The sequence below is a fragment of the Aulostomus chinensis genome, chromosome 23, assembly GCF_037954235.1.
Source record: "Aulostomus chinensis isolate RoL2024-O1b breed Wild chromosome 23, RoL_Achi_v1.0, whole genome shotgun sequence".
NCBI classification, from domain to species: Eukaryota; Metazoa; Chordata; class Actinopteri; order Syngnathiformes; family Aulostomidae; genus Aulostomus; species Aulostomus chinensis.
Window position 1 is genome coordinate 2,420,001 of NC_141342.1, and position 26,360 is coordinate 2,446,360.

At 41.4% G+C, this 26,360-nt stretch overlaps 1 protein-coding gene across 8 annotated transcripts in view; it reads left to right on the forward strand.

Moving 5' to 3' along the window:
• rbfox3a (RNA binding fox-1 homolog 3a) overlaps nt 1-26,360 on the forward strand; it is a 661,616-nt gene that overhangs the window by 567,488 nt on the left and 67,768 nt on the right. For 7 of the 8 annotated variants that reach the window (XM_086195774.1, XM_086195768.1, XM_086195772.1 and 4 more), the window contains one exon: nt 16,914-17,162. In XM_086195774.1, coding sequence (XP_086051900.1) covers nt 16,914-17,162 — 249 coding nt within the window. Of the gene's footprint in view, nt 1-5,107; nt 5,227-16,913; nt 17,163-26,360 lie in introns of those variants that run through there. The other variant, XM_086195776.1, reaches the window with a different exon arrangement.

Consider the following 26,360-nt stretch of genomic DNA (forward strand, 5'->3'; position numbering starts at 1 on the left):
AGTCATGTTTGTGCTCCAGTGATGATGATTACTCTGATAATTAATCAATCATTGAAAAATATCTTTTTTTTTTGTGTTGAATCCTTCACTGTGTTCACCAACCAGTCACTGTCTCTGGGCCGATATACTGTAGCATGAAGTGGATTCTTTTTCAAAGCAGTGAGGCTGAGTGCCTCTGGAAAAATGTGGGTAGAGCGGTGATACAGAACCGAAATGTGATTCCCTCCTTCACCCCCGTCAGTGACATGGAGAGCATGTGCTGACCATTGATTGTTCCGGGGAAAGTCCTCGATCAACATCCTGATGCATTCATTCATATTTTCCATATCCTTGCTGATATGTGTTTGATAAACCGATAGAAGATCCATCAGCAGCTTTGATCTCCTGTGGAGAAGCTGAATTACAACATGAGCTCTGTCTTTTGGAGCATCGGTTGTAGAGTTCGCCTGAATGTCTGTGATATTGATGCATTTTGATTTCTTACGTGGTTTGTTCATTTGTAAGTGAAAGTGGAACGTTGTCCCTGTCAACCCCAACCCTCGCAAGCTCTTTGTCTCTCTCTCTCTTGTCTTTCTCCGCCGGTCTCATCAGTTTCTCTCTGTCCCATCTCTCATGTCTCTTCCTCTGTCTTGATCTCTCCCGGCCTCAGACAGAAAGAGTGCAGTGATACAGGGCCTGTATGAATAATGCAGTGTTGTTATCACTCTGCTCTGGTTCCTTTTACAATGAAACAGTCTTAAAGCATCAAACATTTAACAGGGCTTCTCTCTCCATTAAAGAGAGGGCTGGTAGGAACGGCCGACTGAGGAGGCACAGGCCAGCTGCAGACATCTTTGATTCAGTTGTGCATGCGCATAAGTTATCAACCCGATCTCATAGAAATACCTGGAATGACCATAATCCCTTAACTCCCCATTATGTGATGTTGGCCCACCACCTGTTAAAACAAATGAAAGTAAATTCCGATCCTTTTGTCGTGGTGGACAAAATAAAAGCCGAATATAATGATAATAAAAAAGGTCCCCTGGTGGTGCTTAATGTTGATTGTACTTCAGAAACCTTTATTTTGCTGTATTTTACTGTTTGCCATGTTTTGCAGTCACAGGAGAGGGTGTGGAGCGCTTGTTTTTTGTTGTTATTGTTTTATTGCAGGAGTAACAGCAGCCTGAACAGACAGAGAGTGGTATGGATGGAAAGAAAACAGAACTAAATCACAATGGTGCTTTACTGAAAGGACCACATTATGAAAAACTTGCTTGTGCATATTCAGTTGGGTCCTTCACGTCCCCGGTAACTCAAATACTGACATTAAAAAAATGAAGTCAATTTTGCTTGGGCTGAAATGCTCCTGTACTTCATTGGGCTCTTCAGTTTTGAGGCCAATTAACACATCACAAGGGGCTTCATCAAAATTGTAAATGAGGTGAAGACCTATAATGGTAAAGGATGTGATGTTTTGTGACAGACTGTTAACAGCGGGGAACCGTGATAGAGGGGGGAGGAGCCCAAACAGACGGTTCCTGACTGTCTGTAGAACTGTTATTAGGAGCTCTTTGACTATAAATACATGATGCTGGTAAATGGTAGATGGACTCAATTTATATTGCACCTCTCTACCATAGCGGCACTCAAGGCGCTTTACAACGTCGTCTCATTCACCAATTCACACTCACACACACACACACACACACACACACACACACTGATGGTAGAGGCTGCCATGCAAGGTGCCAACCTACTCATCAGGAGCAACTGTGGGTTCAGCATCTTGCTCATGGACATGGTCACTTGGGGCGAGGATCGAACCAGCGACCAGCCTTCGTTTGCCAGGCAGCCACTCTAACTCCAAGCCATGCCGCGTGGGGATACCTCACCAAAATTAAAATGTTAAACCGGTAAACTTGCATCATGTGGCCCCGTTCATGCCAAAATCTAAACATATTCACATCATATTGTGTTATCAGCCAAACTGATGAATCCAAGATTAACCTCCAGCTTTTTTACTGATCCAGTTTGCTTCATAGATGCACCGTATCTTACACATGTGATCCAGCGCGTATAAATTCATTTGTGAATCCGACACCCCTGTATTGTACCAAGAAGATGCACTTTTAGCCTCTTAGGGACAAATTTTGTACTTCTCAGGGTATTTTTCAAAGTTTTCCTGTGAGTACAGAGCTGTTCCTGTCTCGCACATCCATTCTTGAGTGTGGATTGATACAACAGCTTCTTGAAATGACATTTAATGTTGGAAAATAATGTTTTTTGATGTGTCGGCACAGTTACGGTCTGGTTAGGTGTATGTAAGCACACAAAGCTTGGTGAAGTTAGTGTTTTGTGCATAAATTTGGACTTGGAACACAGCTCGAGCACCAGTCAGGTGTTTCGGGCTTCCTGCCCTCTGATGTGGACTTCCTTCAGTTTTGACAACAGTAACCGCCACCCTTCAAGTGATGTTACTGAACCACCAAATTCCTGGGTCCACAGTAATCTGACGTAATGACAACAGACTCCCAAGACAGATAAACTGTTTCATTCTGACAACCGAGCATACGCCCTCATGGGATAAGAGCAAGAATTAAAACTGGAGTCAGGTATCTTGCTGGAGATCTCTAATTTAACTGAAAAATTATAGCAACACCAGCCAAACATTGTATTCACATTGGTCCCATGCCTGCTGTCTTGGTAAGAAGTCGCTGTAGCCCACCTTGTCTCGCTCATTCCCCAATGAAAACACTTATTAGGTGCTCCTCATCCTCATCTGCCTTTGATCTCAGTGGCCTCGATCTCAACCCTGCTTCTCTTTTTCAACTGTATCAGCACCGCTTCAGTTGTTCGCCATCGATGCCACCCCTGTTCAAGGCACTCTAATTTGACTGAGCTGGCCGCAGCCTTTGTCTATAGCGTAGAGTCATTTAGCCTAATGGATTTCATTGGCTGTTTCTGATTGTCAGTAGAGTGTGTATGTGAGTGTGCATGTGGCAGGAGAGGCATTTTCACTTATTAAAGCACAGACACAGAGCGATGTGGAGAAGCAAGTATATAATCCACATGTAAACCAATCCCTTGGCATTTCAGTTTACCTGTGAATACACGTGCTATAGATCCACACGGAATGAGGCCAGTCATTACAGCGAGGCGACAGGCCGAAGATATCTGCCTGCGTCCCAAAGGGAAGCTGCAGATTGTGTGTAGTTATCCACTTGCCATTATCTTTGATCATGATACACTTAAAGACTTGCTCTGATTTCACATCCATCTCTGAGAGCAATCAGACAGCTGATCCAAACGGCTGCTGGCACCATTGTAACAAGAACCAGAACAGCTCAGCACAGTACTCCAGTCCTCAGCTCACTGCGTTACCTACCAGGATAATCTTAAAAGTCCGTATGAATGCTATTATCAGGAGTCATTGTAACACTAAAATTAGGAAAAATGAAAAGACTCATCTTTGTACTGTTGCTTGTAAGCAGTTCTGTTTTGCTGCATACTGATTGTGTCCCCACATATATTCCTATTTTTGTAATGTCTTTAATTTTTTTGTGTTTTTTTTCAGTTTTATCCAGTGATTTATGAACCACTTTGAGCATAAATATGCATATAATACTGCCTAGATCCTTACTGCTTGGTCATAATGTATCTGCATATGCAGACACATAACTAGTGAAGGGGTGTAACAGGGCCAAATAAGAACCATGGCTCAAAGAAGCCATTCAACATAACAAAAAAAGATATATGCTTAAAAGACTGGCTCTTTCTGTGCCTTTGCTTCCATTTAAACATCAGTCAAAACATGCACACCAACAATAAACTGATCTTCCTATATCTGTGTATCTGAAGTCTGTTAGATCATATTCCTTCTCTGTAATACAGGCAGAGGGGAGAAGGATATCCATTTGTTTGTCTGGAGAATTTCCCAAAAGGTTGATGCGTTCCTTTAAGCTTTGGTAGGTGCAGCAGCAACACACGCAACAAAACATGGTTATTTTGTTATGTTATTTTCAGCAATTGATAAATTAATGTCGTTCAGCAGGATTTGCAAACCCATCTGCCACTGCAAAGTTAAGCATTTGTTTAAAAAGAACCGTGCCACACAACCTACCTACCTCTTAACATAGAATTTCTCATCCTTTAAAAACTGGCAATGTTCCAAATACCGTAATAAGTTGCACAATTATTGATGGCATAACACGTGCAAAAGTATGATCTGATTTTCATGGAACGCTTGACTTACATTTCTCTTTGTCTCTACCTCAAATTAGTGAGCAGGCAGCCAGCAAGGGAAAAAAACAACCATCTAGATTCCCTTTACATAACTGACCGATGAAACCCGTTTGACAGAACTGGACAAAGGACCAGAAAATGATCTTCTCATAGAGAGTGATTTGACTCGAAAGAAAAAAAAAACATGGTGTAAGATTGCACAAGACAGACAAGGTTCCATCGTGTGTTGGTCTTTATGAAAAAAGTGACCTTCTGATTTTGTGTGTGTGTGTGTGTGTGTGTGTGTGTGTGTGTGTGTGTGTGTGTGTGTGTGTGTGTGTGTGTGTGTGTGTTTCTCCTGAACGTGTCTTTTTCCACTGGGTGGCACTGGCAGTCTTGGTGGCTTTGTGATGGGGTCGGATTGAATCGGGCACACAAGCAGATTTACATATGTTTGCCATTGTTGCGTGGGTTAGTGAATATCATGTCGAAGGCCCGGAGGGAACTGGCAGCCAGTGGACCTGCAACATGCTGAATTCTAAACAGTCTCTCCTCTCCACCAGCCTCATCACTCTACTCCTTCATGAACATGATTTCCCTCTAGCTGCCCCCCCCCCTCTCTCTCTCTCCCTCTCTCTCTCTCTCTCTCTCTCGTTTGCTTTCTTGTTCTGTAGCTATCAAACACACACACACGTTCAAACACACACACCAAGGTTTGGTTGTGGAGTGTCCCCGCTTGGCCGGTGAGGGACTGGGAGTGTCGGCCAATCTCTGTTCAGTCGAGTGTTAAATTAGATTCCCTTGCCTCTCTGTCGGAATTGTGTGTGTATGTGTGTGTTTGTGTGTGAGCGCACATTTGGGCTTAACTCATTCACAGGGACTGGGTCACTGTCACACACACAGATACTCATAGTGGGAGACGCTTGTCAGTGTAAAGTCGGTGAGTTTGGGGAGCCTCCGCCACCCTCATGCCGCTGCCGCTGATGATGATGATGATAATGATGATGATGCAGAGGAAAAACAGTGAGTGTTGGCAAATATTTAGTTAGTCATCCTTGAACAAATAGTTTCCTGCAGGAGACCTGTACTGCTATTATTTTTCTGTCTTTCTTCTCCTTTCCTTGGCTTCCTCTGTGTAGGCAGCTCTCTTATTTCTCCATAATCAGCAAACATAAAATAACTTAATAGGCAAATGGAGGATTGTTGTCTTCTGAGCATGGGAGGATTTAATTTAATTCACAGCACTATTCTGTGAGCAGATGGAGGTTATTTAATGCTTCATAATATATTATAACAGTATATATCTGATGTAATGTTATGATTTAATGATTATACAACCACTAGGGCGTGCTAGCCTGATAATAGATGTGTGTGCGTGTGTGTGTGTGTGTGTGTGTGTGTGTGTGTGTGTGTTAGAACATTCCTGGTGCTGAGGCCTGTTTGTAGCTGAACCTCCAAACTAATGTAGATTAAGTAGGGATGGGCATGAGTAATCGATTACTCGCTGTCATGAGGAAGCACAGGGGCATAGTGAGGAAACTTGATCTTTTATTTATTACTTCCTGTCTTTTTAAAGTATGATGCGAGATCAGTTACCTATAAAAAGCTCATCCACCACAGCGATCCTGTCTACAAAATAAAAGCAGCAAATCTAAATTACTCATCATTTTGTTAGGGCTGTAATGGATAGCCTTATACTGAAAAATCTGAACAGGAAGTCAATTAGTTTGTGTTAGTAGCTTGTCATGACCGGGTAACCTAGCATGGCTTCATCTCTGGTTTGTGATGTGGGCTGTATATTTACTCACCGCTCTGCTGTCTTCATTGAGGTCACGTGAAACCTCCCCATTGTTTTGTTTTTTTTAATTACCTTTGCATCACTCTTTTGTAGACCTCATTTGCAGGATCAATAGAGTTGCTGTACATTGTTGATTTGAAGGGTTTGTTGATAGACTAATTAATATTTAAGTAATATAATTATGTCTATTTTTTAAGCTGACTTACTCACTTGCTCACTGTGACATGTCTTTGCAGAGAGCAAAATCTCAGCTACTCAGTATGTGTGATAGTTGACACTGTATAAACTTCATCAAAATGTCATGTCATTTTATCATGTTTTATTCATCTTTTCAAGTAGTAACTGTTGCTGGTTTGATTGACAGACTGCATATGGTTGTTCTGAATTAGTTCCAAAAGTGGATGTATGAGGAAATGAACCTCCCTGGAGCAATTCATGTGATTACTGGAACTGGGAAAATATTACTCATACCCAGAGATACAAATCTATACATTTTCGTAAAAAGTATTTGGAATCTACATAATTCGTTCTGATAGCTGCTGCCCTCTTCTGGTTGAAACACAGTCACAGCAATCGATTTTTTCTATTGGCTGATCTGGTAGCAGGTGATGAAATGGAGAAAGATTTTGGAGCGTTAACGCCCTCCCACCTTATATTAAACTCTGGGAAATTTCACCAGTGAACCAATTGCCTTTCTCCATCCCTCTGAAATATGACTCAGAATCAGAGCTGAAGACAATCTTTGACATGTTTGTTTCTCAGCATCCCAAAAAATGTGATCCTGCGTGACTCCGTTGTTATCTGGTCAGGTCACTGAACTCACACACTCACACACCCTCCCTGTCCTGCACTCCTCTTCAGGACGACATCATCATTTTGCCCTTTGCTTAAAAATAAAATCACTCTTCATCCTCAGTTATATTTAAAACACAACACACACACATCTTGCACTCGAACCCCAAATCACACAAATCACCTTGTTTTTGCAACTTGAGAAACTGGAAACAAGTGGGATTGTTTATTGAGTCTCAGACTGAGAAGATAAAGCTGCAGCAGTGGGAGAAAAAATAACAGAATGCAGCTGCTTTAGTTTTTCCTCCAAACATCTGACATGCGGTGGTAGTTGTCACACTGAAAACTGCTCTAACGTGGTTGAGCCTGCTGCCTTCATTGTGTCCCATGTTAACACTAAAGCAGGACAAAAAAAACATTCTGCTGCTGCTGCTCTTTGGCGCTATCAGAGTTGATTAATCCAGCTGGGCCAGCATTTATTTATGACATTTATGATTGAATAAAACTCTTGACTAAAAGTTGGTTCACTAACAAGGACCCCGCCACAACGATATTTCATTTTGAGATTTAATGGAATGAAGAATTATTGTAGATAGATGGATGAGTGTAAAGGTTGGAAGGATTTCTTGGCTGGTCTGGGAGGATGTGTTGAAGACAGGGCAAGAATGAGACTCGGTGTGGGGCCTTTATCTCAGGCTTATACCCACCCGAGCCGCTCACAGGCCCCCAGAGAGTACCGAGGAAGAGATGTGGAGGAGAAGAAGGAGAGGTTCAGGAAAAAAGTAAAAAGGAGGGTCAGTAAAGAAATCTCCGACCTGGATCGATCTGTAATGAGAAGGTCTGACCTGGGATGAACGGTGTGATGTATGTCTTCGGTCGTGTGATATCAACTGCAAACATTTCTTTACTCTGATGAAGATCATAAGATGTTGTTGAAAGCCAAAAGGAAGTTAGTGGGTGGTCTTTCACTGGTAGTCACTTGCATGGTGCATCCACACAGCCGACCTGTTGCCATGGGTGTGTTCTCTAAAACAAGGGTGATCCTCATTTCTTCTGAGGAATGGCATTTATGTTTTTTGGTGGTTTTTCATAATTGTCAGCAACAGCGCACAAAACATATGAAGCCAATATTCACCAAACTTGGTGGAAAGACCGACAGAACCTGTTAACTTTTGGCTTTTTATTTTACTCTGGCTGAGTTTGTGTTTGCAGAGGTAAAAGCTTTCTACCTGCATTTATTTTGCTCTTAAATGTTGGTAATGCACTGCGGATGTATCATACAGATGTAGATAATCCTGTTTTGCCCAGTTCCTGTGTTTTTACACCACTTATCACGACAGGAAGGAAGCACGCAAGTTTTTGGCTCCCCACAAACACTCGGTGTGGTCAGAATTCCTCAGAAGTTGCACAGAAAATCACTATCAATCCCACCCAGTGTAATGCAGCAGTATTTAAAACCCCTAAAAGCGAAAGAAAAAGGTTAAATGAAGAAAGGACAGGGTCTTTTTTGTCTCCTTTATTCTTAAGTAGTAAGTCTACAATTCAGTCCCCTCCATGCCTCAACAGTTAAGGTGAGACAACACGTGAAACCTAATTAAAGTGGAATCCAGCTAAGCCAACATTACTTTCTGTTTACTGACAAAATGTCTGCAGGATCTGGGAGTGTGTTTCATCCCTCCAGTCTTTCCCCCACCTCTATCTTTTTCTTTCCCTCTGTCCTCTTCTCTGTCTGATGTCTGCAGTGCACATCAATATTAATCGCCCTCTAAAGCAGCAAGTTTCTGGCGTGTTTACACAGTCTGGCCAAAAAAAGCTGCATAAAGCAAAACACAGCAATTTATAGATACACTACTGGTCAAAAGTTAGAGGATCCCCATTTCTCTTTTTTCAGACGGAAATTTCACCACTGAAAGATTGGGGTTTTGCAGGAAGTTTAGGTCACAGAAAAATATTCAAAAGGATTCTTTTTTTGTAGAGAAATGAAGCAAGCTAAATCTTAAAAGTTGGTGCCAACATTTCCTACAAATGTCTTAGTTGATGACTTACAAGCTTTCCATCGCTAATATTTCAGTGCAGGAAGATATTAAATCATATTGCTTTTAACAAAAGAAGACAGACCATTGCACTGCTTGAAAGTGTTTTTCCTTCAGAGAACAGCAAAGAAAGCCAAGATATCAATGACGACAGTTTCCTCCATCATCACTTTATATAAATCAGTTTATATAGCTATAAACTGTCCTCACTGACACCTTGGCTTTCTGTGAAGGAACAACACTTCCCTTTTGACAGTGATATGCCATAACGTGTGTGTGTGTGTGTGTGTGTGTGTGTGTGTGTGTGTGTGTGTGTGTGTGTGTGTGTGTATTTGTGTATATTTGCATGTCCCTGTCTGATCCGCCTCACTGGCTCTCGGCCCCAATCTTCATTAGTTTTCTCTGTCAAGCAGGAACAATAAAACAGTGGTGATTAGAGTATAAGGGCCCCAGACGGTGTCACACTGGCTGGATCACACACACACACACACACACACACACGCACACACACACACACACACACAAACACACAGAGTATTTTGTGGGATGCTCCGTATGTGTGTGAATACATTCTGATACACTGCTTTCAGTATCGCGTTTCTGCCAACTCCCCTCTCACTCTCAGAATATTACAATGTATCACAAACCACAAATACAGACACGCAGGGTGATGTAGCGAGAGGGGTGAGGACTGGGAGAGATGGGGGGGCATCTCAGCCCAGCTGGTTAGTAGGGGTGGAGAGAAGCCCAGGCTACTGTGGAAAACAACTGAAGAGAAAGGAATCAATAATAGACACCCACCCACTGTGCAAGTATGTGTGTGAGCTGTTTAATTACCCTGCAATGAATTAACCTGATATTTTTTTCTGTCTCATCTTCTCTCACATGGACACTTTAAAGCGAGCTTACCTTCGGCTCCTCCACCTTCTCTAGTCCGTTTACACCCACCAATTTATCCAAACTCTGAATCTCACAATGAATTGTGGACACACACCCAAACGTCATGCATGATGGACTGTATTTATTCTGCCATTAAAGGTGCTAGACGGAGCTTTTTATTAAATGAATGTGTCATCACAGATGTTTGGAGGGTTCTGTCTCACACCAGTGGCATATGGAGCTTTTTATTTATTTGTAAAATTGTATCGCCCATAAAACACTCCGCCCCTCCCCTTGATAAGTCTGATGTTGGAGGGTTTTTTTTTCCCTGTTGGCCTTTTTCATTATTCAGTTTCCCTTTGACAGAAACTCGCTTTGCACTTTATTCCCATTTAGTGCAATAAAACAAGAAAGTCCTCATACATAAAAAAAACAAAATATATAATTACTTCACTTATAAAATAACCCATAAAACGGGTTCTAAAACAAGACAATCAATTATTTACCCAGTTGGAAAAACAATCAGTCAATTAGAAACTGGTATTTAGCAACATAAAACTGGACTGTTTTGCAGAAAGGTGTAAATATATGTATTTATGTTTTTAAAGCTGATGCTTAATGCAACTGGGGTGCATAATATTCTCAGCTCACTATCTGTGCGGGCAAATTCTGGTCATTTTTTCAAATATATTATCATTGATGTGATGGCTTATGTTCGTGTCAGCCCAGTTTTGCTCCGTCTATTTTTTATCTGCTATTTATTATGAGGAAACAATGAGTCAAATGTATGAGTTATGTATAGGCTTCGCAACACATCGACACAAGTTCATATCAGCTATAAGCCAAATCAGTTCTAAAAAAGCAGATATCTGGAAAAAGCCAATATCATGCATCCTCACTATATCATGTTAACTTCTACAAGTGAACACTATCACAGTTTATCCATTAACATCTCCCTTTCCCATACTTAATTTAGTTTAATTCTGTCTATACTTTTATGGATGCCAAATATAACAAAAACAAATGCAAACACAAAACAGGCTCAGGAAGAGAACTCTAACAAAATATAAACAAAATAAAGCTTTTGGGTTCATTTAGGCAGCAAACTGAAGTTGAGTAAAAAAAAAAAAAAATCAAATGAATTATACTTAATGATGTATACTAACATTGATCTACAAATAGTATACTTGTATAAAAGATAAGCCCAGTTGGAAAAGTAAACTTTTGTGCATAGATGTGGAGTAAAAGTCAACTAAGAGCACAACTGGTAGAGTGATGGTTTTGCAAACAGTATTGCAAACAATACTATGAATTAACTATAAGTGAAATGCATTTTGGAGAATACTGCAAATGAACTTATAGGTATACTGTTATGTGGTTTATAAAATGATGCTTTATTAAGAATACCTGTTTGACTTGGAGCAGTAAACTTTGGATTCACTTATTTTGTCCTGCTACTGTGAACATTCCAGGTGAATTAGTATCCTGTTGTATTATTACCTCCTCACCCACGTTTTAGTACTGTACATTAAGTACACTTTTATAATGGCAACAAACTTATTTTGGGTTTGTATTTGGAAGGCAAGCAGATATTGTTTGCTAAATTAAAAAAAAATAATAAAAAGAGTCCAAAAATGGCATAGGTCAAGTATACAGGTAGCACTATAGAATAAACTGTACCAGGTATTGCTACTGATTTCCATCTGCAGCCGCCTCACTTGCCTTTCTTCTGATTGGGCAGACCAAAACTAACATAATATTCACTGGCTCTTTTTATATAAACCTGCTTGCATGATGTCAGACTGAGTAAATGCAGTAACATTAAATGGCGATCCTTTGTCCGAATATCCATACGTCACTTTGAATATTCAAAACAAACAACCAGTGCTGCTGTTTTTCTACTGATTTCTGCTTTCATCCATGGTGACTTAAATTGACTTTAGCTTGCATGATGTCATGTCATTCCACCAGCAAAGTGTGTTTGTGTATGTGTGTGTGTGAGAGAGAGAGAGAGAGAGAGAGAGAGAGAGAGTGAGTGAGTGTGCCATACATGTCGCAAATGCAGAGCCCGAGTCCATCAGACATCACGCACGGTGCTCCACTGAGCTGAAGAGAAATAAACTCAATGAGGGAGAGATGGAGGATAGAGAGAGAGAAAGAGAGAGAGAGACTCTGTGTGTGTGAGAGAGAGAGAGAGAGACAGGGGATGATGTAGAGAGATGGATGGAAGGATGGAGGGAGAGAGGGATGGATAGTATGATTTAGCTGATAGGAGAAATCATTTACCAGCGCAATTTGTCGACAAGGATCTAGGGATGTCTCAGTGTGTCAGCGCCTCAGTCACTTTGATGGATGATGGAAGTTCACCGTCTCTAACACACACTCACTCGCTCTCTCGCTCTCTCTCTCTCTCTCACTCATTCCCTCCCTCAGCCTTTATTCCTATACTTCTTGTTTTCTGTCTTAAACCCCAGCTGTGCATAACTGTCTCCAGCTCAGTGTGTGTGTGTGTGTGTGTGTGTGTGTGTGTTTGTGCGCGTCATCGAGTGTGTGTGTGTGTGTGTGTGTGTGTGTGTGTGTGTGTGTGTGCATACAGCAAGACGTATCACACATCAGCTCATGATTTAGGCATACTAAAATGAAACCTTCCAGGTGAAGCATTTTCCCCACAGCTCTCACTTCACCAACTCAGTTGCCATTTTTTAACTTGACTGTCTTTGTTCATGGCTCACTGGAGGTACGTGTGTGTGTATGTGTGTGTGTGTGTGTGTGTGTGTGTGTGTGCGTGCATGTGTGTGTGTGCGCGTGCGTGCGTGCGTGCGTGCGCACTTGTTTCCAGTGTGTATTGACCATGGGGGGCCATATATCAGCTCTGGTCTTTACTGATGCTGCAAGGCAGGGAGGCCTATCGATGAGGTTCCCTGTTTTAGTGAGGCAAAACTCGCCCTGGGCCACAGCTCCACCCTGCATTGACTGCTGAGAGATTAACACAGAAGAAACCTGAGCCAGACCAATAACAGGGAGGGAATACAAGAGGGGGTGTTAACCTGTACCTCCTGTGTTCTATCTCGAAAACTGGAGTTTGAATTTTTTTAACAAGTAAATCCTGTCCACAGAAACAAACAGACTTCAGTCGTACAATACTACAGTTTCATCATCTTTCATCAAAATAAAAAGGATTAGAGAAGTTATCAAGAGAAGGTCAAACTTTGAATCCAATAGATGTGTTAAAATGAAAAAGGGTTGAGAATTTAATGTCAGTTATATTAATTTATATATTTGTATTGATAGGAGGCGAAACACCAGTGGCGTGTTTCTTTTTAGATCAATGACACAAGCCCTCAGTGGGATATTGTATCAAGTTACAGAAAGTGCTCGACGACAGGAAATGCTTCTCATTTAGAATGAGCTAAATAAAGAGATATCACTTACACCGTATCGATATTGCCACCTGGAAGCCATGAGGTCATAACAAAATAATATTCAAGTTTGAGTAACATGAGCTCAGAGACAGACTACGATCTGTTAAGATATCTATTTCAGTTTCGACCTCTTGTCTAACTCAATATTTATCAAACACTGAAATGGCTGGTAATGGTGCAAATTAGAAGATGATTGGGTTGATTCGATGCTTGAACTTTTGGGAGGAGTTCCCGAAGGATCCTGTAGTATGACCAGTTCATGAAAACCCATCTCAAAGGCTCACTGAAGACACATACAACTAAATCCTGCCCTGCGACAGGAACAGCAAAGGTCATGCTGGAGTCGTAAGATCACCCAATGGTCGGTGCTTTGGCTTTCAACATTTTCTGCAAAAAAGTCAAATTCTTCCATTTATATTTCCCTAATATCTTGCCAAAAATTCTCATTACAGAAGATGAAATGTCTTAAAATGATACTTAAGCCATAAAGGGTATGTTGCCTTTGAAGTACTCACAAATTGGTGGCTTGATCTTGAAGATGTTTTTCCTTCCTGCATCACGTCTTTGTGACTCCAAAATGCAGAAAGAGCCAGGCGCTTCTATTAGCTTGAAGCTAACTGAGTGCCAGAGGTGGGAAGTGATACATTAAATCTATTCTGTGACAGCGATGTTCGTAACTTTTAGAATATACTGTACTTACAGGAGTGCCTGAAACACCACCCACTTTTTACTTCAGAATATTTTTGATGAAAATGCTACCTTTTCTCTGTTACATTCGGCTATATTTTGTAAAGATTTAATTTCTTAATATTTCAGTTAGTGGGGTATTATTCAGTCCTACCCCGATTTGCGTATCAGTTTTTTCTATTTTGTTTATGCATTTGAATATGTGCGTCTAGCTCTGATTCGTCAAACAATAACTCAGTATTTGAGTAGTCTTTTCACAAGATACCGTCTTACTATTACTCAAGTAATTATTTGTATAACTACTTTAACTTCTCCAGTAAATATTATTTTCAGGATGCAATACTCGGGTAACATATTTGGGCAGTTTTGTCATCAGTCGAGATGAGTAGAGTGAACAGAAATGTCAGTTTAAAAGCACGTAAGAAAATCATTTAGTTTTTGCCATGTCTGCTTCACCCTGACGTACACTCAGTCACACACAAACACTTTCATTTGAGCAAAAAAAACAAACTGTAACCTTTCCAGTTCGGTGCTTATTCACAGTTTGCTCATCTGTGTTCATTAACGGTAGCGCTGAAGCAGGAGTCCCTTTTTTAAAAAAATCGAGTTTTTCTATATCTTTAAAAACCCTTATATAAGATATTTATTGTTGTTTTCTCATTATTCATGATGAGCATACAGGACGAATGATCTTCCTACTGTATGTAGACTCAGTACACATAATCCATGATGGCTGAATGAAAAGGAGGAGGCGGGGACAGGTGGGTGTATCGGCACCAGCAAAAGAGCACAAGAGGAAAAGCGGGGGGCTTACTGAGGTAACGCTGAAAAGATACGCTTGATGAAGCTGCGAGTCAGTGAGGGGTGGACCACCCTGGCCTGCATAAGCTACTGCTGCACTTTAAAGGTTGGAATTGCCATTAAAAGTGTGGTTCAGTTAAATACAGTATTCCAGCTGTTAGGTCATCACAAAGAAATTTAGAAAGCATGACCGGCATCCAAAAAGGCACAAGAAAAATTTCATTTAATTATGCATGATTTGACTGGCTTGCTGCTGGAGAGTTATTTCTTTCCTTAATTTAAATGTGAAATGAGCCCAAGTAAACTCTAAATTGAGCATAACGCTTCTCTGGCTGGGGAGTTGACGATGACTCTCGTCCAGGAACAACGAAGAGTCAGTGAGACATCGGCAGACTGCTTTACTCTGCCCAACGCCATCAATCTCCATGCATAAGAATAGCCAACTTCAATACAGCTATTGATTGGAGGGACCTTTGGACACGGCTAAGGTCAAAGTCTCATCCTTCCTCAAAAAGTTGCAGCAATTGATTTTTAAATTTTTTAAGCCATTTTCCATTACCTTTTGAGGCAGTGCAGAAGAAAGGTGGGTCGCTAATATGTCAGAAGGATTCATCATCATTGGTTGGTAGAAATTATTATCTGACACGCATGTCAATGAGCTGGAGGCTGGACAGAGAGGAGAGCGCGTGATATTCACCTTAAAGTAGAGGAGAAGAAGAATCCCAGCAGCTGGAGCGCTGAATGATGAGAAACGCCAGCTCAGATTAAAAACATGTATTTCAAACCGCAGCTTGTCATCAAAAGAGTATCAGTTAATTGATCTCTCTCATCTTTTTATAAGGTATTCCCGTTGCATCAATTTCCTTTGGTCTACATGTTTGTCATGCTGTGTGTGTGTGTGTGTGTGTGTGTGTGTGTGTGTGTGTGTGTGTGTTACATATTTGAACATAAAGGCAGGGATTTTTTCAAGGGTGAGGTGGTTTCTGCTGTGATCAAACACACTTCTGTTCTACAAATAAAGCCAATATTCTTTCTCTTGTCACCTAAACTAACACTTCCTTTTGCTCACACACTCAAGGCCACATGATGTCTCTCTTTTTTTTTTTTGCGGTTTGATATTTGCGTGTGGTGTTTATGGCGAGAAGGACGGGTAGTTTGATGATATCCCTCTCCCAGTCTTTTTTTTCCCCATTATGAGGATTTCATGACATACCACGGGTGTTAATCTACCTCACTGGAGATAACGGTCTCACCTACTTTCACTTCATTCTTGTCTTGTCACTCTCCCTCAACATAATATCCATGCTGAACTTAACTGCCAATCATCTTTCCACTAGTCTCCAATATAAAGTTCCAGCCTTTTTATTGAATAGTAAAAGCAAGGGAACATTAACTTGAGCTGACTGCAATGCAGTGATGCAGAGTCATGATTCATGTCCCGCCATTTGAAGTGTTATTTTTCCATGTTGAGTTGTGGTTTTCTTTACTCGATCCTTAATTTTCACTGACAATTTCACTCCTCCCTCTCTCAGTGTCAGATTCACAATGAGCAGTTTTTAACCCGATTATGCAAGATATTATTTCCTCTACCTTTGAGAACCGAGTCATTTTCTGTTATTTTACAACAGTACAGGGCAAAGGCAAGTCAAAGTTGTTGTTGTTGTTGTTTTAATTTCATAGTTCATCTGCTACAGAGGGTGAGATATCAAGATTGTGGACAATTTAAATATTCAGATGTTTATTTACAAAAAAGGCTATACTGTGTAATTTTTCTCCATATTTTTAAAAAAAAATATTTTGATGGGTTAAAGTCTCAAAGTGAATGCAGCAGAGCCACTGTGCTTTATTCTTTAACATGGGGACTACATTACCCACAGTGCAACTGGACCACTGAGGGTTTTGGTCAAAGATTCAAGCATGTTCCACTAATGGCTTCAAACAGGGATGAGGCTCATTGATTTCTTTCACTACATCCCACAATGCTCTTTCATAGTTTTAGTCTTAAACGGGGACCAATAGTATCTGAGGTGATGAACACCATGCAGTGTGAGCTGATGCTTAATTATTGTGTGAACTCATTTGTCAAGGGTTTGAATGTAATAGATGTTGATTTATTGAAAATTGTACACTATGGCATTAATTTGGATGAGACTATACACAGGTCAGCACCAGGGACAGACTGTCTCAATCAGAAGGTTACGCCAAAGGAGAGAGTGGAGCATTCTTTGTGTGTAGATTCCAACAGGTTCTAACCTTCCCTTTTCCCTCCCCTCTGTCCCTGGTTATCTCTTCACGCAGGGTAATCAAGAGGCCCCAGCTCCCCCCGAAGCCATGGCCCAACCCTTCCCACCAGCCCAGTACCCCCCTCCACCACAGAATGGCATCCCCGCTGAGTACGCCACACCCCACACTCACCCACCGGCTGACTACACAGGACCCAGCACGGTGGCCGAGCACACCCTGACACTGTACACGCCGACACACACACAGAGCGAACAACCGGGAAATGACAGCAACACCCCCGCCCTTACAGCCAACACAGTAACGGTGAGTGTGCACCACAATATTTACTGTTACTGAGCCGTGGGACCTGTGTAGGGTATTTACAACTTATCATTTTCCACCAGCTTTTGTTGTTTCTACTTGTTTTCTTAGGTTTTTATTCAAACAATGAAGACAGTATCACCCTGTGTATTTTGGTTGAAGAAAATAACAACCATAAATTATCTAACAAGACTTGGAGTGCGCTAAAGTTATTAGGGTAATGTGCGTAATGTTGCCACCGAGCTCCTTGAAACAAATCTTGTGTCAATTTGGATTACCAAGAGCCCATCGCCTCCAAGAATGTCACTCCAGCCCACCCCAGTGGACGGGGACGCCACATCGTAACTATGACAACACCTGGGTGAAGTACTCTGTATCACTCGTACTGTTTTCAGGAGACTTACTGAATTATAGGGGGAAAAAATTAAATGATATGTAAATAAAATAAATGACATTTAGAAAAGTTTCTGTACAGTAATTGATAATGAAAAATGTCTCGTTTCACCAAAAGCTTTAGAAAAAAGGGTAATTGCGCCACAACAGAAACATGTCTCTGAATAGGACATAGCAGGCATTTAATTCAGTTTATAAATAAAAAAGTCAGACTACCAAATCACAACTAATCAATAAATCAATCAAATTTTATTTAAAAAGCCTGAAATCACAAATCAGAACCGAAAGGTCACTGGTTCGATCCTCACTTCCCCCGGTGACCATGTCAAAGTATCCACAAGCAAGATACTGAGCCCCTAATTGCTCCTGATGAGTAAGGGGGCACCTTGCCTGGCAGCTTCCACCGTGTGTGTGTGTGTGTGTGTGTGTGTGTGTCTGTGTGTGTGTGTGTGTGTGTGTGTGTGTGTGTGTGTGTGTGTGTGTGTGTGTGTGTGTGTGTGTGTGTGTGTGAACGGGTGAATGAGACAACACTGTGAAGCACTTCGAGTGCCGCCAAGGTAGAAAGGTGCTATATGAAAATGAGTCACTTACTTTTAGGGTCTTTACTGTAGACAGATCTACATCCTCTGTTCTTAGACCCTCAATCAGGGTCAACAACCCCCCCCCCCCCCCCCAAAAAAAAAAAACTTTAAGAGGGAAGAACAGAGTGCAACCTTAGGGAGAGCCACAGTGGAGGGTTCCCCCTCCCAGGACACACAGATGGAAAAAACAAGCACTGAACAAGTCACAGAATATACAACATGATTTGATACAAGAAGATTATGAAGAACAGAGGTAATCTGTTATTAAATTTACAAGTAGAGCAGGCTAGAGCAATATTCCTACTGCTAATTTAGATTAAGGAGACTGAATAATTCCCCATTAGCAAACACTGGGTGACAGAGGCTGAAAAAAAAGTGCCTTTTTAAAGACACAAACATCGAGCCGAACCTGACTCAGTGTGGGTGGCCATCTGCCTCGACTGGCTGGGACAAAAGGAGCAAGATAGATGGATAGATTGATGAGAGAAAGAGGGACAGACGGATCTGTACAGTATCTGTTGCTTTACAAAGCACATATTTACATTCAAAAACATCAAATAAAAAAAATGGAAACACAAGGATATTTGACAGTTTTTTTATGATCAAGGTTTTCTCATTAAAATTAAGAAGGAATACGGGCTTCATCATGTTTCGCTTTGTATAATTGCAGTGTGATGTGTCTTCAAGTAAACGAGTGCTGATTAATGGAGAATGCTATGAAGGTTAATTTCCCGAAACCCCACAAAAGACCTTTATGAATATAGCAAATATGGTGTATTGCCAGGGAAGCACGGTGGTGCAGTGGTCAGCATTTTCGCCGGGTTCGAGCCCCAGCTTGAGCACAGGGTCTTTCTGTGTGAGTCTCCATGTTCTCCCTGTTCCTGCTGGGTTCTCTCTGGTACTCCAGCTTCCTCCACAGTCCAAAGACATCAAGAGGGACCAGGTTAATCCAGACTCTAAATTGACCGTAGGCGTGGCTGGGAGAGCCAATGGTTGTCTGTCTATACTGTATGTGTTGGCCCTGTGATGGACTGGTGACCTGTCCAGAGTGAACCCCGCCTCTCTCCTGAAGGCTGCGGGGATAGGCTCCAGCCCCCCACCTCACCCCACCCCCGCGACCCTTAAGAGGATAAGTGGTAGAAAATGGATGAATGGTATATTGTAAATGTACACGAATAGACATAAAACACGATTTGTGGCATTCTCCTCTAATCAGCACTGGCAGAGACTGACACCGCTGGGGTGTGAAGCGCATGCTCACCGCTACATATGCTGTTATAGAGCGTCACTGTCATCATTTTGGACACTCACATCGTCATCACTGTCTTGGTGTAACCGGCCATTTAAAATGTTTCAGGGAGGTGGTAAGAGAGAAAGCCATCTTCTCCTCAGTTACAAAGTAGACTAATGCTTTGACTTGACTGTCATTTTTACAATCACAAGATTTAATGTAAGTATATTTTGCCAGCGATCCCTGGTGTGCTACTCTCCTTTGAAGGCTGTAAGATTTTGAGATAGTTGAGACAGAGAGTTCACTCGCTGCACTCAGCGAGGCCCAGATGCGTTTGTAGTGGTGGGTGGTGCGCTGGGAGGCCTGCAGGGAGTGTGCCAAACCTCTCTTGTCGACTCTGGGACTGTCTTTCTGAAGTTTCTTTGACACTGCACTTCACATAACACGAAACCTAAAACTTAAAAAGTTAAAAGTGGCCAACTCTTTGCTCCCAATAAAAGCTCTCAAATCTTAGAAAATGCACGAAGCAAGAAAGTAAATGAGACCCAGAAGATAGAAACAATGAGAGGAGAACAGATATATTTCACTTAAAGGGATTTGGAATCATCTCTTGGGCCTACACTATAAGATTAAGCCAGTGTGCAAGTGCAGCGCATGCATATATACATGCATATATAAGTGCACACGCACGCGCGCACACCCACCCACACACACACTCACACACACACAGCAGGGATACACTTTTGCTGCATGACAAATGAGCCTCATTTCAGCTGCATTTCAGCGCAGAGCTACACACACACACACACACACAGCTTGTGCTAAGTATGTCCACTCTCTAGTTAAGTGCACCACGTGTCCCTCGTTGAGGAGCCTTCAAGCTGTCAGGGCCAATAAGACTGGAGCATGCTGGGAAGGGTTGGGAGTGTATAGACACTGACGGCAGCGTAGGGGAGTCCAACAAGAGGAGAAGACATGGTACACTCAGCATTACTGGGAGTGTTTTACAGTCACTGTGGAGAGTTTGTCACAGGCTGTAACTGTTACTGTCAAGAGACATAGTTAGTGGAGGATGAAGTAGGAGGACACCATAGAGATGTTCACTGTGGCCGAAAAGACACATTTACTGCATTCATTGTCATAAAGATATACTTTTGCCTGGGTCAAACCAATGCAAGGTATACCAACTGATGGGACTACTTTTTAGGGTTGGATGCTCATACGGCTAATTGATAAGTTAAGAAGACAGATATTTGTTGCAAATATCTATTTGTATTTATGGCCATTTTCATGTAGGAGTATTTAACTCCTAAAGTATATAAATAAAATGACCTGACCAGCAGGTATGAACTTTAAAAAGAGTAGGGAAAACCATGTTCATAATATATCCCCTGAAACGTAGATTTGATGAGTTTTCTCCAGCAGGCTTGGATTGAACTGAATGAAAAAATAGAACCGTTAACAATTGTGTGAACTGACACGCTGCTGTCAGGTTTATGACGGACAGACGAAATAAAGCGAGTAACGTAAACAATTCAAAGTAGGTTTTATTTCACAGCTGTTTACCTGGCTACGAACTCAGAGTCATGACTCTGTAACTCTGTCTGTATTTTGTAAATATGCATGCGGTGTTATTGTTAAGTTTACTGGAATCTGCTGATAAAGTGATGATGCTGTTTGGACCAATCCAGAGTGACTTCGGATGACGTTCGGTGCTGTTGGCAGCCATTGGTGTTGAGACATCCTTAGACAGCGAAGGCTGTGCATGCACAAAAAAAAACTTTAATTGGCCAGCTGATTAAAAGGTGCCAGTATTGATAATGTGAAATATGACAAATATCTAATTATGGAGTATTATGGATAATCAATTGACCCCTAGTTGACACTGTCTAACTGATACATTATACGATATAAACTGCCATCCAAGCAATGGTGCAGTTTTATCATTTATACATATATATAATTACACCAGATGTCTATGAAAGATCTTAATCTGCCATAATCCAAACTATGAGTTTATTTAGCTGTATAATCTCAGGAATGGACACTAAGGAAGCACACTTATTCCATTGCTGTTTGTGGGGTTTGCTCATTACTTGATGACAATTTTGATGTATCACCTCTCTCTATTTCATCATGAAAACCCACAACTTTGCATTTCATTCTGTAATTTTGTAGACATTTCGCTCCAAGCAATTTACCAAAAGAGTTGAGCCCCTGTAGTACTCTGACCAGAGTTTGCAGGTAGGCAGGGGGCCTGTTTGGCATGTAGAGATGGAAAGCCAGTGAAACAGTTAGGGCGCGTTTCCACTGGCTCACTTTGGCTCGGGTCCCCTCGGTTTGGCCCTGTTTCCACTGGGCCCAACACGGTACTAACTGTTGCCATTTTGGTCCCTGCTCCGCTGGGGTTCCAAGCGAGCCGAGCGGGGACTAAGATGTGACGTCAACACATCTTAGTCCCTTACCCGCTCATGTTGTCTACTTCGTATCATCCTAGCCTCGGCGGAATACTGGTCCCTAAGAGGAGGGGAGTCGAGTGCAAGAATCTGTGTTGCTTGAAGACTTGATGGGCAGTGGCATTCTGAATGTTCTGTAAAGGTCTGATGCCAGAGGGGAATAGCCCAGCTTTGAGGACCTTACAGAAGTTAAGCCAGGTGATTACACGTGCCTTTATATTTTGTTCCTGTTTTTTGCAGGTTTAGTGTGAAACATACCGTGTAAGCTTGTGAAATATTGTGTATGTAAACTGAAATTGATAACTTAACCATCTGTGCTGCATTGTGTGTCACGTCTGTCTCAGTTAAAAATGTTTCTCTGGTGAATGTGAACTTCCATTTCCTTTCTGCAGCTGTCAACTGTCGTCCCGTTGATAAACTTTACGCTCAGGGTGATGTTCATAGACGGCCGATTTGCAGTGTTCAGTTGGTCTCTTTTGTCAAACACTGTCAAGTGTGAACATCCTGGATGCCAAAGCTTCACATAGAAACCTTCTGTTGTCAACTAAAACTTCACTGTACACTTAACACACAGGACACATGCTTTCATGTCTTTTCCTTCAGTATTTTTATCTTCATGATTTTGAAAATTTTCACATTGACACATTGATGCACAATTCTGTCTGCTTCGTGGATAAGTACTATATTTCCATGTGCTTAGGTGTGTGTGTGTGTGTGTGTGTGTGTGTGTGTGTGTGTGTGTGTGTGTGTGTGTGTGTGTGTGTGTGTGTGTGTGTGTGTGCGTGTGTGTGTGTGTGTTTACCATGGCCAATGGAAAGGGTTGGCCAAGGATCAGGACATTCTGATGATACAGTACCCTCCCTCTCTTGAGTTCTAATCCTGAGGGGAGGCCCTGGAGTTGAGTGTTATCTACCTATCTAGCAGGGCTCCCATCTGATTCCATTATAGTCCTATGGAGGCAGTTCACAAGCGCACTGCTGAGCTCAGCAAGTCACACACTCACACACTCTCACTCACACACACACACACACACACACACACACACACACACAGCTGGGATCTAATTGAGTGTGTAATCAGTAGGTGGAGTTTGTTTGGGGCAGTTTGGTGTTTGCGTGTGTGTGTGTGTGTGTGTGTGAGTGTGTGTGTGCGCGCGTGTGTGTAGTGTGCGAGAAAAAAGTGAGTTAGGGTTGCTTTGATGAGTTACTGTTGGTTTTAGTATGTTCGGACAACTTCACCTCTCTCTCTTCTCTCTCCCTCTTCTCTCTCTCTCTCTCTCTCACACACACACACATGCGTGCACACTACTGTGCAGCTCAGTGGCACGGTTTCCCGGGTGACAGTGGAGGAAGCTTGGGCTGCTTGTGTATGATAATGTTAATGTAATTATTTCCTCTTCCTCCCTGGCTGCTGCTCACACCCCGTGGATGGTGGCGGCATGGCGACCAGAGAGGAAGAAAGAATGGCAACGGTGGATTTTAGCACTTTGACTGTGGCAGAAGTCGGCTTACAGCCTTAGAGCTGTAGCGTTCCGTTCTATGCCAAGCTTAATGAATGACTACAGCCAGCTCCATGGGCTAACACTCACTCACACACACACGCACACACACACACACACGCACACACACATACAGCAGAACAGGGATCAACAAAAGCAACTTATTCTGGGGATTTGCAAATGCACTGGCTACTTTGAATGGGATTATTTCACATAACACAAAGACTCACCATGTAAATGACATTGGAACACTAATATTAGCTCAGGCTATTCAGCAGTAAAACATCAGTTTTCAAATGGCTTTCTTATGCAAATGACCAACACGACTAAGAAAACAAATACATCTCTCAACTGAATAATTGAACATCAAGTAAATGAATAAGCATGTTTCCTGTTTAAGCAGTTCATCCAAGCCTGTTGACAGCTGAACCAGGAGGGGATGCGCTGACCTGTAAAGTCTGGTGCATGTTTGCATGTTACCGTGTGGATCTCCTCTTTCCTTGCGATTTGTGAAATTTCTGTCATTAATCTGAATAAATGTTACAAGCATAGCCTTCCTGGAACAGTAGCTACAAACCATAACATTAAAACCTCCACTCATAGAAAACAAAAATTAAGTATTCATAACCGTACAATAAGTGTAAATTATCATGGAGAACATGTTGCTGACACACAAAACACATCAATAATTTGTTCCTCTTCATCTTCCAAAATAACTGTTTTACTTTGGGTTTCTCACCTCCTACGGGCAAAGTATATGTTTCAAGCTGTAACCTTGTCAGTTTCAGAATTATTCTAACCTTTGAATTCTACAATTCTGTAATATCATTTTGCAGACGCTTTTGTCCAAAGCAACGTAAAACACAAGCAAGAATTTGGACTGGAGGAAAAGCCTTAGTAAGTAGGACAAAGTGGGGGACACAGGACCTGACTGACAGGCAGAGATGATGAGAGAGAAAACACAAGTTACAGGACCAGTGTATTATGTTGCTACTAACAGTTGGTGGGGTCGGAGCGTGGCGATGTTCGAAAATCAGGAATGGAGCCAGTAAGTATTGTGAAGAAGAGCAAACCTGAGACAGAGCGATGTTGGCTCACAACTGTCGGTGAGGAACAGAGTCAGATCAGATTTTTTTTCTAAAAAAAACTATCAAATCCAGATTTGGAAAAAAAAAAATCGTAATAAAGCATAGCTGATTGTATTTTAAGGCAAAAATCACTGAACACAAAATGATTTTATAGGTCACTGCTGCTGACTTTCACCTTAGAAACGTGTCAGTGATGACGTGTAGTTAAACAGTCTTAGTGAAGGCATCGATAACATGACTTCTTTTATGAAATGACATTTGAGCCGTGCAACATCTGAATCTACACATGCTTGGTGCAACCCAGCGCTGCTAGTAATCTTGGTATCCTTTTCCTTCCACTGTGATCACTTTTAAATACATAGTCATCTTCCATGTAACTTGGTTTAACCTTAACAAGTTCAAGGAAGCATTTGTGGGAGCTGTTCATTTTTTCCTTTTTTTTCCCTAGAGAAAACCATCGTCTCCCAATCGCGTAGCCCGCACAACTAATCGGCTACCTGACATTGTCAGTCTTTTAACTCTTTTGGTCTCTCACCCTTACTGTGTTTTAGTAGTATTCCATACAAATTACCAGGCTGGTTCTTGACCAAATCCAGTAGAATGTTGGGTTATGGCCACGGGGAAGAGCACATCTAAACAAAAACATTTCAACACTTTTATCATCATTTATCTTTTTACCTCAACAATGCAGTATTGTGGATCGCCCTCATATACAACTGTTGTCTCAAAGTTATTATCTTTTACAGGACTCGTGCCTTTAGGAGTGTTTTTACTTTTTTTTTTTTTATTTGACCGCAGCTGTTTTTGCTCCATTATTTTAGGAATAGTATCCTGAATCTTCCTTGAAAGAATATAACATTTATAGCAGAGGAAAAAAAACGTGCGGCTCCCGCGTTTATATGAAGTTGCTGATTTACAAGAGAATTTATCTGCTGGAGCTGATCCATTCCAGCGTTCATTGATTATTCATTTATTATTGATAAACCTCTCTCTTTATATTGAATCATATAGACAGATCACATATTTGTGCAAATGCTTTAATAATGACTGATGAAACAGCTATAAGTGTTACTGTATCTTCTGAGTGTAATGGATGTGGTAAATCACTGTCTGGACTTTTATCATCAGTAGTCACGACCACGCTTCAGACACTTTCAGTAATTTATCTGGGAGCTTCTACGTGAGAATCCCCCTTTACCTCCTCTGACACAAAGCACCGCACCTTTCTAATTACACCCCACCTCTGCTCCTCTGCTAAGGCAGATGTGGCTTGATTATCATGCAATTAACAAAATTAAAAGGCAAAAACAGAGCAAAGGAGACTCTCAGTGGAATACAGCTCAGCTCCGGTAAGGGAGGTGAGGAAAGCATGAGCCGATGGGGAGAGATTTACAGTGTGAGGAGGAGATGAGCTTCATTGTTGACTCACATAGTACAGAACTTATCAATACAATACAATTTATTCAACTCTTTATTATCCATACAGATGAACTATTGAAACTTATTCAGATGGACATACTGTATTTTGAGCTGTTTTAAAAACACATTTTACTATTAATTTCTGCAAAGCAGAGGGTAAAGAATTCCATACTTAATTTTTTAAATAACTTTTGCATATTAGCTGTGAAGGGCTTCAGAATATTGCATCTACCACGAATTATTCCTCTAAATCAACATCTTGTTTTTGTTATTGTTGACAGGTGTTCCTAAAAACTAAGATCACTCTTGCTACCAAGTCTAGTTCTACCATGAGCATTTCACTTGATGCAAATGTCAATATACTATCAATTTCAACACAGAGGGGTATATTTTCGGCTAGAGCTATTAATCTAATATTCCTTTATGCTGTGCCTGACCACACTGTTTATGAAGAAGGGCTACAGTATATCCTGTGACCAATTAACATGACCAGACAAGTACTTCTGGTGGTTTGACTGTGTTGCATTATCGTTAT